The sequence below is a fragment of the Monodon monoceros genome, unplaced genomic scaffold (assembly GCF_005190385.1).
Source record: "Monodon monoceros isolate NGI ecotype Baffin Bay Population unplaced genomic scaffold, NGI_Narwhal_1 Super_Scaffold_6, whole genome shotgun sequence".
Classification (NCBI taxonomy): domain Eukaryota; kingdom Metazoa; phylum Chordata; class Mammalia; order Artiodactyla; family Monodontidae; genus Monodon; species Monodon monoceros.
In genome coordinates, this window is record NW_021703783.1 from 91,355,742 (window position 1) to 91,372,563 (window position 16,822).

The 16,822-nt window shown below is 55.3% G+C and overlaps 1 protein-coding gene across 1 annotated transcript; it reads right to left on the reverse strand.

Moving 5' to 3' along the window:
* Positions 1 to 865: 865 nt before the first annotated feature.
* Positions 866 to 9,131, reverse strand: CBX6 (chromobox 6). Its single transcript, XM_029205936.1, has 5 exons — positions 9,016 to 9,131; positions 8,792 to 8,835; positions 8,571 to 8,636; positions 8,362 to 8,428; positions 866 to 3,863 (listed from the first exon to the last, which is right to left on the reverse strand). The coding sequence occupies exons 1-5, from the start codon at positions 9,082 to 9,084 to the stop codon at positions 2,862 to 2,864; spliced, it is 1,248 nt and encodes a 415-aa protein (XP_029061769.1). The 5' UTR covers positions 9,085 to 9,131; the 3' UTR covers positions 866 to 2,861.
* Positions 9,132 to 16,822: the final 7,691 nt, after the last annotated feature.

Below are 16,822 nucleotides of genomic sequence, written 5' to 3' on the forward strand. Positions count from 1 at the left end.
GGGCCCATGGGAGGCTGATCCGTGCAAGCGTGTGCTGGGGGGCTGTGGGACCCCGCTCAGAGCCACCCTGGGAGAGAGGTAAGGAGGGCTCCGCTTGCGCTTGACCAGGTGCCCACTCAGGCCCTCAGGGGAGCTGCCCACCTGGGAGCAGTGTGCATGCGTGCCTCTGCATGGGCTGGGGCAGGGCTGCACAGCTGGGGGTCAAGGGCAGCACCCTCCCTGTGAAAAGAGAAGGGGCAGGCACTCCCTCTCCCTACAGCTACCCCCAACCCCCTCTGATCACCACCTAATACTCTCCCAAAGTCCATAGCTCCTGTCTTCCTGAAGCTTTGCATCCCCTACCTGGCCAGGGAAGCTCGGGGGTGTCTTGGTCATTGGGGCGATGGGGAGGGAGATTCCCCCACGGGGTGGCGGTGGAGGGACCATATGGCCCACCCAACAGGCTGGCAAAGGAATGGAGGAAGGCAAGGAACCCAACTGTACCTACTCACCAGCCTTCCTGGAGAGTCACCAACGATGGGTCCCGGTGATGGTGGGACCCCTGTTGACTCTTACGTCCCCTAATCTCAGCTCTATTTGCCTGGCCCCTGCAGCTTCTGGCAAGTTCCCTTGGGATCAGGGGTCATCCTTCCCCTCAAGCGGGGACAGGTGTGGAGTCTGGGCCCAGCGCAGGAGGGAGGGCTTACCTTGCCTTGGGCCAAGGAAGGAGGGCAGTTGCCGTGCCTGGGAGCCTCCCAGCTGGGCCTGGGCCTCTATCCACGTTCCTAACATTGCCGCCTCACCTGTGCAATCACTGCGTTACTAGTTTTTCTTTAAATATCTCTTTCTCCCCACCCCCCCCAAACCCCATAGGAATCCCACAATATTTTTTTCTATTTCTTTTTTTTCCCCTCTTTTTTTGTGTTTTTTTTTTCTGTTTTTTGCAAAACTAATTCTTTCACTTTCCTGTCATAAAATCACCTCTGAAAACACAACTTCTTTACAAAAAAAGTCACGAATGACACGGACTCTCAGGAAAACACATTTCTATGGTCTCTGGAAACACCTGTAACTGGCACCCAGGTGGACACTCACCTGGGGTGGGGGTTGGGGGGGGAAATCCCCTCTAAGGACAGAGGAGAAATACCAGCCCTTATTTGGGGGGAAGCCAATTGGCACTTGGACGGCCACAGAGCCAACACAAAGGGCGGGGGGGGGAGGGGTCCAGGAGCACCAGTCCCCCAAACCCTGTGACGGCCCCCGTTCTACATCCTGGGATGGGGAGGGTTAGGGGCCCTGCCACAATCCCTGGCGGGGAGATTCGGAAGAAACAGTCCTCCCGTGCTTAGGACCAAGGCGTTTGCTTCCGAACTGGAATTCCCTTTCTGCCATCACGGCTCTCAGCCCACACACCAGGAAGCCACCTTGAGCCACGTGCAAGGACCCGCCACTCACGGCAAACTGAGTCCGGGCAGCACCTCAGGGCTGGCCAGCAGGGCTGTCTCCCCTGCCCACCAGACCCCTGGTCCCGCACGTGCCCGCTCTCCTGAAGGACACAGGCCCCCTCTTCCGTCCCCCCCGCTTCGGCCACCCTGCCCTCCCAGTGCCCAGCCTAAAACTGGGGTTTTGGTCTCTGCCACTGGCATGGACACCTCAGCTCCCTGGCAGCAGAGGAAAGAGAAGCTGCCCAGAGCACCAGAGGCCTCGAGCTGCTTCAGGCCGGCTGGGCTGTGAGAAAGCCTGGGCGGTCAGAATCAAGAGAGAGGGGGCTGGAGACCCTCGGAACGGTGTCCAGGCTTCCTACTCCCCCCGAACACCCAGGAGGAAGAGGAAGCTTGGGACGGGGGTCTCCCCTCTGCCTCGGTCCCCACCATGCCACGTCTGACCACCCCAAAGGAGAAGGGCGTGGGATGCGTGTCCCCCGCACACGCGGGCTAGGAGGATCGGCCTCCACAGCAAACTCCTCAGACCTCGGCCAGGTCCCAGGCCCGGCTGATGGCAAGGGAGGGTTCCAGGCCTTCGATCCGACGACCTTACTGTGAGGAACCCTAAAGGGCGCAGCCTCGAGAGCCGGGCCCAGGGGCCAACACACACACATACACACGGATCCACGCAGACCCGCCCAGGACGGCAGGCGCATGCGCAAACGGAAGTCCGCGCAGCAGGCTCTTGTAGCACCTTTGGTCGAGAACTGAGGGGCCTTTAGATGCTGGGAGGCCGTGGCAGGTGAGGTCCGTGCCAGTCCCTCCCGCCTCTGAGCGCGGGATGATGAAAGAGATGGGTGGGTGAGGCCCCCGGGGGCCTGCTTGGGTCTCGTCCGAAAGTGGGCCCTGCTCCTGCCGCCCTCGTGGGTGTGGGGGGGCAGGGGCCAAGGCCGCCTTCACCTCAACCTCTGTCTGGGCTTTCCCATCCCTGCCCCTCCTTCCCAGGCATCTGGAGGAAGGAAAGGGACGGTGCCCATGCTGGGAAGGGGTCCCCAGCAGCTGCCGGGTTAGCACCGAGAAATCAGATGCTGTGCGCGAGAGCTGGAAGCAAGCTGGGGAGAGGTGGGATGTGGAGGGGGCAGCTGAACCCCGAGTTCCGGGGCTCCCCAGGAGCCACCCAGCAGGCCCCACCGTGCTTGGGCAGGGAGGGGGCCAAGAGACAAGAGGGAGGACTTCCCAGTGTCCTGGCCCCACCCTAGCCCCACCCCGTTCCAGGACCGCCCCTCCCACTGGGCTTCAGGGGGCTCCAACTGCCCAGCCCCATCCCGGGGTCAACACCGAGCCATTTGAAACAAGCAAAGCACAGGCAGGGTTGTCTGAGGGCGGGGGCGGGGGCGGGAGCAAGAGTAAGACTTTGGGCAGGAGGGCCCCCCAAACCCCCCTCCTTGGTGGAGCCCCTCACTTGCTCTGCCCACTGCTGCCACCCCCCACTGCGGCACCTGCTACCCCAGCAGCCACCTTCTCGAAATCCTCAGGGTTGCAGAATTCCTTGATAGTGACCGTCAGGAGATTGCTGGTGACATCGGTGACGACCACGTTGGAGCAGGGTGACATCTCAGGGCGCCAGTCTCCAGCCTCGGGCTCTGAGGCGGCGCCGGCAGGCTGAGGGGCCGCGGGAAGGGCCTGGCTGGCAGCCGCAGTGACGTCGGGAGGCGCCCGCTTGCTGGTGGCCGCCGCCTCGGGAGGGATGGACAGGTCAAGCACCTCGGGCTCCCGCCAGTCGGGGGCAGATGGACTCGTGGTCTCGGGGAGCAGCTTGGGGGGCACGTCATCCGGGTCGGAGGAGGACTGCGGGGTCGGCGAAGGGCAGCCGGAGGAGCTGGAGCTGCGGGCGTCGTACGGGGCACTGGGAGCTGCCAGGAGCAGCCCCTGGCCAGGGGAGGCGGCGATGTCGGCCTTGGTGGCTGGCGGGGGCGGCAGAGGGCCGGGCGGGGGCTTGTTGTACATCGCGAAAGCGCCGAACTTCATGTGGCGGATCTGCGTGCGCAGGATGCTCTCGCTGAACTTCTTGCTCTTGCCGATGACGCGGTTCCGTGAGGGGACTTTGGGGCGGGCAAGGGCCCCGGCCCCCTGCCCGGCGCCGCCTCCGCCCGTGCCCTTGTCGATCACCTTCAGGTTCAGGATGATGCGGTTCCGCTTGGGCTCCCGCGGCTTGACCTTGCGGTTGATGATGCGCACGGTCTCAGAGAAGGGTGAGATGGGCGGGCGCAGGCCGGGGCTGCCCCCCTGGGGGTCTGGGCGGGGCAGGGGGCGGCGGGACATGCGGTGGCAGCGGCGGATGTCCTTCTTGAGCCGGTGCACGGCAGCGCTGGAGTGCAGCTTGGGCGAGGAGGCGCTGGCGGTCGGCTTGACCGAGAAATGCACATCACTGATGCGGAGGGCCTCCGCCTGGGCCCGCGCCTGTGGGACAGAGGGAGGCGGTGGCTGAGGGTTCGCCGCCCGCTGACCTCCTCTGGACACCCCTGCACCAACCACCCACAAGTATGGTCTCAAGAAACCATCCTGAGAGCACTTAAGAAATCAGTGATGCTCGTGACCTTGCCTTAGTGATAAAAGGAAAACAGGTTCAGACGGTGATAAAAAGTGTGGAAGGTTGGAGGGCAAGTCAGACCCTCATCCAGGCCCAACTCCAAGACTAACTTTCCAAGTTTGGCCGTGGGTCTGAGGGACAGACAGACGGGTCGGTGGCTGCCCTTGCTGACACAGAGGAGTGTCAATAGCCAGGACACTGCACGGAAAGAAGCCCCTGATCAACCCCCCCCCCCCCGCCGCCGGGAACATCCCAGCCCAGTGCTCCTCCATGGACTAATTTTTGGTGGCAGAAAGGCGAGGGCGACCCCTCCCACCTTCACCCCATACCCCAGCCCTCCGGACCTATTAGCAGATGCCCTGAGCTCCTTTTCTGCCTCTGAACAGGAGGCACCTCCAGCTCGTCATCAGCTCTGGGACAGACCTTGGCCCCTCCTCCTCACTCAGAGCACCCCACTCCCCCCCCCCGCCGCCACTTCCCCTCCTGGGTCTGATTCATCTGACTGCCCAGGGTCTGGCTCGGGGCCTGGGTCTGAGCAAATTGGTGCCAACAGACTCCAAAGCCAGCACCTAAAGCCTGGTTGGCATCCACCCCAGGTAGACATGGGTTTGGTGGGCATGGACTAAGAGGTGGGATCAGCCACTTCATATTCTGTGCCAAGATGGCCTGGGGACAGGATGGCTGAGCAGAAGTCTGTGGGGAGCAAGGGATACTGTCCCAGGCTCCTGGGCCCGGCTGTACACACTCCCAGGGGTGAAATCTATAAAGCCCCGCCAGGGCCCTGCAGCAGCTCACCTTCTGTCTCATGGAAGATGCGAGGGTGTGTGTGTGGGGTGTGTGTGTGTGTGTGTGGCAGGGCCCTCAGAGACTCCAGGTCTAGGGCAAGAGACTCACAAGGTTATGTAAGCCATCCTCCATGACCAGTCCTTCCTTCACTGAGAAAGTACCGATGAGTTACGTGCCAGCTGCTTAGGGCTACGACTGTGACCACACACGGCTTCTACCCCTAGGGGGCTGTGCTCCACGCAGAAGACAAGTGACAGGCAATCAGGGTGCAGGGTGATTCAATACAACAGAGAAGTACAGGGTCCAGAGGAGCACAGATTAGGTCCCAGTTGTGGAGAATGAAGCCTAAGTAGTAAAACCCTGGTCCTTCCTGAGCTGACTGTGCCCCAGGTAGCCTGCTGAAGGGGCCCTGCTGAGACAAATGGTGGAGGCAGAGACAGCCCAGCGACGAGAGGATGGAGTGGCCAAGGGACTGAAAGCAACGGCTGGACAGAGTGTAGAGATGGAGGACCAGTCTGTGTTCTATACAGATACCCTGGTTCCTGGTGGGAAGAGGGACCATTAGGTGGTGACTGCCTCCAGCCAGGTGAGCTAGGGGTGGCTGAGAGGAAGAACACATTCCCATGGTCAGTCTTTGAGCTCCCCAAGAGTGGGATCTGTGGTTTAGGGTCTCTCCACCTCCCATCCCCACAGTGCTGGATGCTTGACCAGTACCTGGGAGGTAGCCTGTACACCTCTCAGACAAGACTAGACTGTATTTGACCACAACCCCCAGAAGAGGTGTTTGTGGACTTACATGCTGAGTCAGCGAGGATGTCATTAAGAATGTAGGAGAGGCACACTTTACTGCCACATGGTCCTCCCAGCCCTGCTGGGGGTTTCCTGGGGTGGCTTAGTTAACCATCCCTCCAGCCACTAGGTGGCAGCACACGTGGGCCCGATCTACCCTGTGCCAGGGCTGCCAGCTGCTCCTGCCCCGAGCCAGTGGAGCCAGGGACTGGTTCCCTCACACCTCTTCCCAGACAAAGGCAGGGGAAAGCCAGCCTTCCCTTGGTATGGCAACAAGGGCTTTTTGCAGGTTCGTCCCCCATGGAGTTTAGGGGATTCCCCACTCTGATCCCCAGGGGTTGGTGGTTATTCTCTCTGCATGCTGTCTGAGCGGAACCTCTGTAAGTATGGTTCTGCCGGAGTCCAGCAGTGATGCATGGCCCCTGGGGACTGGCAAAGAGCACAGGCAAGGCAAACACCAGATCCAGGATGAAACCCCGGCTTAGTGGGCCTCCTCTGACCACAGTGTATGTTACCTGGTTAGCACAATGCCTGGCACACAGCAAGCACTCGAAGAATATTAGACTATCCAAGGGGCGGGGCAGGTGCTTATGAGCAGTAATCTTTTTCTAATGTATGGTTTCCAACCTTTCTACAAAACTATTTCTTACTTTATAATGTCTAAACATTATTATTATTTTTTAAAACGGGCTAGTTCACCCTTCCTCCTCCTCTCTTCTCCCCAGGTTGAGAATTCTTTGAAGGTGGGACCTGGGTCTGCCTGTGGATTAAAACTGGTACCACAGCCCAAGGCATTTATTGCACTCTGACTGTGTGACAGGCATGGCTCTGAGGGGTTGGCATGTACTATACATAGATAAAGTGGAAGGTTAAAGACCTGGACTCTACCACTCACTCTCTGTGACCACGGGCACGTTATTTAACCTCTCTGGCCTCAGTTTTTCTATCTACAGAATGGGGATAATGCAACCTACCTCAGGGGCTCCTGTTCTCTTCAGAATAGTTCCCTGCAGAAAGTGAGTGCTATCTGAGTGTAATATGTTTACTATACACACTTGGCCTCTTGGTGACCCACAGAGCGATGGGTTCAGACCAAGCTGATCTCCATCACCCCTTGCAAATATCTCTCTCTCTCATGCTACCTGTTTTTAAGGTCCAGATCAAGGTTCTCTCATCTGCCTCTGCATCCCCTGCCCCACCAACTCTACAGCCTTCATAGTTTCCTTTTTGTGTGTGTATGTGTGTGTGTCCACCTTGCTCCCTTAACCTGACGTGCACCCTCTGAGGGACAGGGTTAAGAAAAGGAGACATGATGAAGCCAGGAAGCTGGGTGGCGGGAGCTCAGGTAAATCCCCTCCCCTCCCTGGGCCTTGATCTTCTCATCTGCAAAATAGGGATAATATTCCCTACTTCATGGGATTGTTGAGAGATTTAAAGGAGATAATCCATGTGGGTGTCAGCACTGTGTTAGGCCCATAGCCAGCTCAGGAGATACAGCTATTAAAAAAGAAAAGCATTTTGTGAATCAATGCTCATGGTCATTACTCACTTCCCCGCTAGAGGGCACTCCAGCTGCACTGAGAGGCTGTCACAGAGCCCACTGGCCCTCCAGCTGCTCTGCCCCATCCCTCCGAAGAAGCATCAAGAGTTAAGGTTACTCCATAGATCCCCTAAGATGTGTGTAATTTGGCGACAAGGGTCACAGAAATATGTAATTCTGGAAACCATTATTTCTTTCACTTCTGCACAGTTCTTTTGGGGGGTGGGGAGCTGGAGAGCCCCCCCAAATTGGGCTTTGAGCCTTTAGGACAAATTGGAGATTCTGAGTTCTGCATTGTGCACAGCCTCTTTTCTGCAGAGTCCTGCCTGCCCTTCCTGTGCCAACTGCCACAAAGTCACAGGCTGTCGGGGTGGGAAGGGGCCCTGAGACAACCTTAGCACTAGTGGGGGGGGGACTGTGGTTGCCCACGGAGGCCCTCCTGCAGCCTTGCCTGCCACCTTGGGTCATCTCACCTTCCCTTCCCAGACTCTGTTCTTTCTCACTAAAAAAAATAAAATAAACACCAAAAAACCTCTAAGATGGCTTCCTCTGGAGCTAGGTCGCCCTCCCTTGCCGAGGCTAACGTGCCCTGCTTTTACTCTCCCACTCTCCATCCTCGTTAGAGCCTCCAGAGACAGCCAGAAGTGGGCAAAACTGAGAACCAGTGGCCCAGCCTGGGTGATAAAACTCAAAGTGAAGTGATTTAAGGTCAAATTCAAGTTAGATCCCTCTGTCAGGAGGGGAGGCATACAGAACAAATCCTGAGAGAGGGAAGCTGCGGGCAGGGAGGCAGGTGCCCCCCACCCAAAGCCTCTCCCTGTTCCCCACGATGAGGGAGACCAAATTCACTCTCCCCCGGGTTCTAATTCCAGGCAGAGCCCTACCAGCTCAAGGCTGGGGGAGATGAGGGCTCTCACGTGCAGAAGCCACCCCTCCCTGCCACCCCCTCAGGTGGGCACCCCACCTGCCTCACCCACCCCCTTCCTGTTGGCCTCCCCAGACCCTGGTTTTGTCAGCGAGGATTATCCTTCCCCCTTGTCCCCATTCCCAGGCCCCTCTTGCTGAAGCTGGAGCTGGCCAGGGCCTGCTGCCAGGGGCTCTTCGGGGGCTCACAACCACCCCTTGCCCAGCTGGGGCCCCTCTGGAAAGACCCGCCCGCCTGGGCGGCCGCGGATCTGTCCCTCCCCTGCAGGCCCCGTGTTGCGCCCGGGCTGGGGGCCCGAGAGGGGCCTGCTGGGGCTGGGCCAGGTTACCTTCAGGAGGAAAGTTTTGGGTTTGGGTCCCCTCTTCTTGGGCCCATACAGCTCACGCTCCCTCTCCCTGCGGCCGAGAAACGCCAGAGGTTAAAAAGAGCCCCTTCCTGGGCCCCACTCCGCGCTGCCCTCCCCGGCTCTCCCGCTTCCCCGCGCGGCGCCCCAGCCGAGCCTCAGCCCCGCCGCCCCTGCCAGCTTCCCAAACTCACTTCTGCTCGAAGGCTGCAATGAGCCGCGAGTCCAGGATGTTCTCCTCCGGCTCCCAAGTGCTGTACCTGCCGAGTTACGCATGCACAAAATAAAAAAGAAAACCAGGGAGCCAGAGACACATGCGAGGGAGCAAATGTGCGCACCCTCCAAGGGAAAAAAAAAAGGCCCCGGTGTGCGCTGCCTCCCTTCCCCCCTCACCCCTGGATCCCGTGACACTCACTTGATGGCCCACCCCTTCCATTTCACCAGGTACTCGATGCGTCCCTGAAAAACAGAGAAGGAAAAAAGAGGGGAGTGGGGGTGGGGAAGATGCGGGGACGCGAGGAGGCGGCTGCGCGGGGGTGGGCGAGAAAGCCCGGGTTAGCGGGACCGCTTCGCCCCGATGGCCCGCGGATCTGGGGACCGGCTGCGGGGCTAGGCGTCCCGCCCTGGGAGGCGGCTAACCTTTCGGATCCGCCGTTTGATGATGGATTCGGCCGCGAAGACCCGCTCGCCCACTGCAGACAGCTCCATCTTGCTCAGCGGCACCCACAGCCCATAATACTCCCTGCTCCCGCGGCCGGTGCTGCACCGCTCGCGCACGCGCCACAGCGCCCAGGCTCGGCGGGCGGGCGCGCGGCGGGGCGCGCGCTCGCGTTCCAGCTGCGGGCCATCACGTGACCCTCTGGGCTGGCGCGCCGTTGCCAGGACCTTCTCCTCCCCCGGGGCGGTTGCTAGGGAAAGTGAGCGCACGCGGGGCGGGGGCGCGCGCTGGTTCTTAAAGGGGCCTAGCCTGGTTGGGGGAACCGGGGCCGGAGGCCGGGAGGGAGATGCTTGGCCTGCGCGAAGCCGGGCTGCGGGCGGTGCAATCTTACAAACACTTTCTCATTCCCCTCTGCATCTTCTCGGCCCCCGCGAGCTGACAACTTCTCCCTCTGAATCCTCCCTTGCAAGTCTCTCCCGGCCCCGGGCGGGGAAGGGCAGTGGAGTCTCTGCAGCCGCTGCTCATCCTTCCAGCAGAAGTTTGCAAACAGTTAAATATGATACAGCAGAAATGCATTTGCTGTTGCCTGGCCAGGCCCTGCGGGAATTTATTTAAAACATTGCCCCCCACCCCACCCCTTATCCATTATTTATGTATTCGTGGGAGTGTGGTTTTGTAACCAGTTCAGATGAATTAAAACAAAAACGCCACCGCAGGAAAGGGTGGGGGAGGCAGTGAATGGGGCCGAGGAAGGCCGGGGTGATCCTTTGCATCTGTTTTTCTGCCGGGGTCTTGGGCGGCACCTGCCCTCGCCCGGGAGGTCGGGTGAAGACGCAGCGAGGAAGATGTGGCCGTGGGGAGGTTCGGAAGAGAGAGGCCGCGGGGTGACAACGAACTCCCCACATACCAGATTGGGCCCGAAGCGGGTCATCCTTGGGTCATTCGGCAGAAGCCGCCCTCGCGGTCACGTCTGTATGTTTTCTAATTCCCAGGCCCCGTGCCGCGTCACCCTCCTGCCCCCTACAGTTCCTCTAATGGTTCCGCCATTGCTCACGGGGAGACCAGAGCCCAGCTTCCTATTTGGGGAGGGGCTGGGAGACCTAGGCTGTCTTGGAAGGGACGCAAAGTAGCCCTGCCACACAAAACGCTCCATTTCTTTTATTTTGTATTATTTAAACTTTATTATTTTTTTAAAATCACACCAACAGTCCTGTACTTTGTAAATTTTTTTAAAAGTAAGAAAAAAAGCAACCGTCTATAATCTCCATCAAACCGTTAACCTCTTCACGGATTTTCTTGCAGCCTCTGTCCTATGCCTATATAAACACACATATATATGCACATATATACACTGTATATAGATGATATAGATATATTTAAATTCTTCCTTTTTAGCAAAATGGGATCATATCACACTAGCTGGAATCCATTTGTCTCTCTTAATGAGATAAAGTGGACCGCTTTTGGTGTCACTAAGTACAGATTTCCCCAACATTTTAGTGGCTGTGGTGGGGTTGCGACGGAGGTGGAGAGAAACGGGAATGTGGTAAGGCTCAGGGGTGTCTCTTGCGCTCATTATTTATTTATTTATTTATTGGAAAGGAGGATTTATACATGTCTGTGGTGCAACCCCAATTCTTGTGGTTTCAAGTCAAAATTTCTGCTTCTCACTCCTGCATGTCTGCTGATTTGCCCAGTTATTACCTTGGGAGAAATCCCCCTCCCCCCTGAAAATCGACATGCTCTTGAGAGAGAGCTATTTGCTGGCCAGCCCAAAGTGGGCTCCTGTGTAAGGATAGAGCTGCCCTCCTCGGGGTGGTGTGGGTGGATGAACAGGTAAGCTATGTGGATATGAGTGTGTGTGTGTGTGTGTGTGTGTGTGTGTGTGTGTTCTCAGGCTGAGGGACACAGGCAGCTGGATGAAAGCGGGTAAGCATCAATCCATTTGTTAGTTCATTCGGCAGCTTTCGTGAGCCCTTTTTGAGGCTTTGTGTTAAACTGTCAGAAACAAAGGTGCCCCAGGCTTGAGGAGCTCTCAGGTGAGAAAGGTAACTGCTATGCAGTGGGATTAGTGCTGGAATAAAAAATGTATTCATTTCTTATGGCTGCTGTAATGGTACCACAAACTCAGTGGCTTGAAACAACACAAATGTATTATCTTACAGTTCTGGAGGTCAGAAGTCCCAAGTTGGTGTCATTGGGCTCTAGGCAGAGAATCCATTCCTTGCCTCTTCCAGCTTCTAGCAGCTGCTGGCATTCCTTGGCTCATGGCTGCGTCACTCTAGTATTTACTTTTGCCTTCCCTTGACTGACCAACTGCCTCTTTCTCACAAGGACCTTTGTGATTACATTGGGCTCATCCAGATAATCGAGGATAATCTCCGCATCTCGACACCCTTACCTTGTCTGCAAAGTCCTTTTCACCATAGGGTAACATATTACATAGGGTATATAAGGTATCATGTTCATAGGTTCTGGGAATTAGAATGTGGATGTCTTCGGGTGGGTGGAGCATTATTCAACCTGCCACAAACAGCAGGTATAGGATGCCCTGGGAGTCTAGATGTATTAGTCAAAGTTCTCCAGAAACAGAACCAATAGGATATACGTAGAGATATGTAAGAGGAGATTTATTATAGGAATTGGCTCACATAGTTATAGAGACCTAAGAAGTCCACTGTCTGCAAACTGAAGAACCAGGGAAGCTGGTAGCAGAAGGCCTGAGAACCAGGGGCTGCTGGTATAAGTCCCCAAGTCTAAGGGTGTGAGGAACTCCAGTGTGTGAGGGCAGGAGAGGATGAATGTCCGGGCTGAAAAAGAGAGGGAATTTGCCGTTCCTCTGCCTTTTGGTTCTATTCAGACCCTCAGTGGATACCATGGTGCCTGTCCACATTGGTGAGAGTGGACCTCTTTATTTGGTGTACTGAATCTAATGCAGACCTGTGAGCAATAATGTTTACTAGCTATCTGGGCATCCCGTAGCCCAGGCAAGCTGACATAAAATGAACCGTTGTACTAGTTAAGGGAACAGCCCACTGCCTGGAGGAAGGGAGGCTGGGAAGGCTTCTCAGAGGTGGGGACATTTAATTTGGAACTTGAAAGATGAAGAGGAGTTTGCCTGCTAGTGAAGAATGAGAAAGACATCCCAGGTAGAGGGGTGAGTAAAGCAAGAGCTTCCATGAGAGAAAGTCCCTTCCACCTCTTCCACAGTCTGAGATTTGGTCCAACACCACAAGGTGTTCAATAAATATTTGTTGGATACATGAATGGGCCATTGAAGGGATTTTTCTTTTTCTTTCTCTCTCTTTTTTAGTTTTTATTGGAGTACAGTTGATTTACAATGTTGTGTTACTTTCTGCTGTACAGCAAAGTGAATCAGTTACACATATACATATACCCACTCTTTTTTAGATCCTTTTCCCATATAGGTCATTACAGAGTACTGAGTAGGGTTCCCTGTGCTATACAGTAGGTCCTTATTAGTTATCTATTTCATATATAATAGTGTGTATATGTTGATCTCCACCTCCCATTTATCCCTCCCCACCTTGAAGGGATTATTTAAGAGTAAGTTTGACCCTATAACATATGTGTGGATTCAGACCCAGAAAACACCACTGACTGTCCCCTTCCATCCCTGTGTTGGGCTCTAGGAACTGAGGTGCACAGAGGGATGAAGGTGCAAACAGATGTGATGTGAGCTGTGCAGCTTTTAGTTGTCAGCCTCTCTGAGCCTCAGTTTTCTTCATCTGTAAAATGGGGGTAACCATGCCTATCTTGTAAGTTTATTGTGAGGATAATGAGATAACATAAGTATGGCACCTGGAGCTCTGTCCGGCACATAGTAGGTATGTGATAGTGGGAGTGTATGTATATGCCCCAGACCAGCTCATAGCTAGAGAAATACACATACATACACACACAATGTATATACAAGTTTTTCTTCCACTGAAACTCAGTTTATTGGATCAGTTCTAGAAACTGAAACTGCATTGGTCAAAACTAACACCAAACACTTCACGTGGCATTCATCGTGTTTCAAGGATTCCTCCAAGTGCTTTACATATGATATTAACTAATTGAATTCTCAGAATAATCGTATGAGGTACATACTATTATTATGCCACTTCACTGTTGAGGATATTGGGTTTCCACCCAAACATGGAAGATGCTGAGATGAACAAAACTTAAGTTCTACATCCATTAGATGCCCTTCATCTCCTCCTGGTACCAGATGAGATCTGCCATGTGATGTAACTTGACTTACAAAACTATGGACACAAAAAGCTGAAGATGTGCAGTCAGGGGACAACACGAGTCCCAAAGAGTGGAACCATGTATAGTTCCTTCTGAAGTATTGTGCTGTGAAATTATGTGCCCCCAAAGAAAGGCTAACTATTTTTAGAAAGAGAGCAGTAGAGACTTTTGGAAGTATGCCTGAATACGGTCATAATTGGGCAAAGGACACAGGGAATGCAAATTTTGGCAGAGGGATCTTTTGGGAAGGCAGTTCTGACCAAGTCATTCCTCCATGTAAGAGTGTTCAACACTGAAAGGAGCTAAAATATCAACAGGGTGGGGGAAACCCTCTCAGTGGCTCATCGCTATCTCTAGAAAGTAACCTGAGTTCTTTCTCATGGCGAAGGGGCCCTTCATGATGGTTTCCACTCCATGCCCCCCATCCCAGACAACCCCTTCCTTTGGTCTCATCATACCACCTGCTGTTTCCTGAATGGTCTCTGCTTTTTCACATTTTTGCATCTTTGGTTCATCCCGGAAGCATCGCACATCTTTCAAAACACAGTCCTGGGGTGTCCTTCTGTATGAAGCCATATCTGGTCCCCCAGATAGAACTGGCCAGGCTTCCTTGGCCCCATTTGAGTATTTGCAGAGTTCCAGGAGCACTGAGGAGTTCTGTTGGGTCACTTGTCATCTCCTCCTACAAACCATGATCTCCCTGAGGGCAGGGTCCCCTATACCCCTCACTTCCCTGACATTGGGTAGCCAACCAACTGAGTGCCACCCATGTACCCAGCACTATTCTAGGTGTGGAGATCTGGCAGAGAAAAGACAGACCCCTGCCCTCAAGAAGCTTAGATTCTTATGAGGGCAGCAGACAGACATCGAACACACAAGACAAGGAGGTGATTTTCAGGCCAGATATATATTATAAAAAGACTAAGGTCGGGCTTCCCTGGTGGCGCAGTGGTTGGGAGTCTGCCTGCCGAGGCAGGGGACACGGGTTCGTGCCCCGGTCCGGGAAGATCCCACATGCCGCGGAGCGCCTGGGCCCGTGAGCCATGGCCGCTGAGCCTGCGCGTCCGGAGCCTGTGCTCCGCAACGGGAGAGGCCACAACAGTGAGAGGCCCACATACGCCCCCCGCCCCCCAAAAAAGACTAATATCGCATGGTAGGGAGGAACAGGGTAGGTGGATGGGGTGCTCAGCTAGGGTGGTCAGAGCAGGTCTTTTGCGGGGCTATATCTGAGATGAGCCCTGCATGAGGAAAAAGAGGCAGCTACATAGACCTGGGAGTTTTCCAAGCAGAAGGAGCAGCAGGTGCAAAGGCCCTGAGGCAAGGACATGCTCGGCGTATCTGAGGGACAGAAGGAAGCCTGGGGGGCTGACGTGGAGACTGAGGTCTTCCAGGAAGGCAGGGCGCCCACGTGCAGAGACCACGAAGGAGAGCTTGGGCGTTGTTCTGAGTGCAGTAAGGAAGCTCCAGGAGAGAACTCACGGCAAGAGCAGAAGGGTCCTGACACAGCGAGGTTAACACAGAGGCAAAGCCTTGGGTGGTTGGAGTGGTCCTGAGAGCCAAGCTGTGGCTGCTTCTCAAATCAGCCACAGCCCAGCCTCCTGGATGTAAGTCCAGGGCAGAGGCAGAGGGCTGTAGATAAAAAGGGAAAGAGCTGTGTCAGGAATCTCCAAGCTTGGGCACCCTCTAACAGAGGTGAGCAAGGGGGAGGAAGCCGTTCCTCTGGTCTGCTCGCTCGTTAAGCTTCTCTACAAAGACACCCCAAAGTAGAACGATTTGTTTCTCTCTTCAACAACCATCTGGCTGTTGAGGCTGGCGGCCCCAGCGAGGTCAGCAGGACTGAACTGGGGGGAGGTGGTCAAGGCCATGATTGGGAGAAGCTGACTCCTGACAATTACAGATAGAATCCAGGGCCGATTCCATCTCCTGTGGGCCCCCTGGCCCTGGCGAACCCTCCCTCTTCTAGTGAATGCAAAACAGATGAGAAGAAATACAAAGTTCACGGCTGTTCTCTTTCCTCTCCCAGCAGAGTGAAGCCAGCTCTGTGCAAACTTGCCCTTTTCCCGCTCTTCCTGTTTTGCTGAGAAACTCCCCCAGCCTCGAATACTTGTTGGTTGTTTGGGAGGGGATGTTAATTTCTCCAGGTCCTTTTTCACTGGGAGGAAAGGTTAGTGCAACCTGACAGGTGGTGCCAGGAAGCTGCATCTGAGAGAAAGAGAAGCAACAGGGCGGTGTTCCTTTTGGTTTCATCCAGCCAGTTCTGCCAAGCCGCGTGGCCCCCGCCCCGGGGCAGTGGGCCAGCATGAGGGCCAGAGAAGGCTGGCTGCTGCCCTCGGCGTCACCATCCTGGCTTCATCCCCTCTCCTGCTCACAGAGGGGACCAGTGTCACCCCAGAGCTGGCAGACCTGGCTGGAGAAGGAGAACCTCTCACTGTGTCCCATCACCTTTGCCCTTTCCTCTGTCTCCTTCCCTGGGATCTCGAGGGTAAGTGATAGTAAAGACCAAAATCTTACTGTGACACAGCAGTTCTGGGCCTGTTTAAATGATAAACTTCTAGGGGTTCAACTAGAAAGAATCCCTCTGGTGGATTTATTGAGTTCTGCCTGTGAAATGCACGCCCCGCAGAGAAAGCTGCTGTGTCCAGCTACGCAGCCCAGATACAGTGGGAGGGGAGTGGGTCTCCAGAGCTTGGGGACACACCTGGGCCTCTCAGCCATTACTGGGAGGGATTTCCCAGGGGTGTGAGCTCTCAGGTGAGCGGGTAGGCCGCAGCCAGAGGACAAAAGAATGTGTCGCCCTGATTATGAAGTTGAGAAGCAGTCACTCTGGTAGAGGCCCCCGGCAGGGGGAGGCTGGCCCCGACCTTTGTCACCAGCCGAGTTCATCACCGTTCCTCCAAGGCTGTCAGAGAGTATTCCAGTATTGTGTATATGACCCCGATTTGTAAGGTGGACTCTTCCACCCGGGCAGTCCTGCTGTCGGGCACAGGCCTTCACCTGGAGGGGGTGCCAATGAGGACTTTGCCAAAGAGGGTTTGCATCCGGATCTTCCTGTTCTGAGCCCTGGAGGGAACAGGAGGCCTGGGGCACCTCGGCCTCAGACTCTGGGTTAGGTCTTCAGGCCACCGTCTCTCAAAGAGAAATGGGACATCTCTCTGGGGGACACCATGGGCCACGACCTTAGTTGCAGGAGGGCTGGGGACGCTTCTGTCCTTCAAGTCCTGTGGGACCCGTAACTGGCGATGGCTGTTTATAGCAGGCAGAGTCGTTACCCATGCCCAGTTCCTGAGTGAATTTAAGAGGGCCCGGTGGTCAGCTCAGGGGCCTGTTGGGATTTGTCCTATTCTAGATCCCGCACGAACAGAAATAAGAGGTGATGAGACTGTCTCAGGTAACTCATACATTACTGTGAATTCTTTGGATATCCTTAAAAGCGGTTTTTGTGTGCAGAAAAGATTATTCAGGGGGTTGTTTCTGTTTTTAAAAATTAATATTCAATTTATTAAAGTTATGCATAAAAGGAAAAACTCTAGT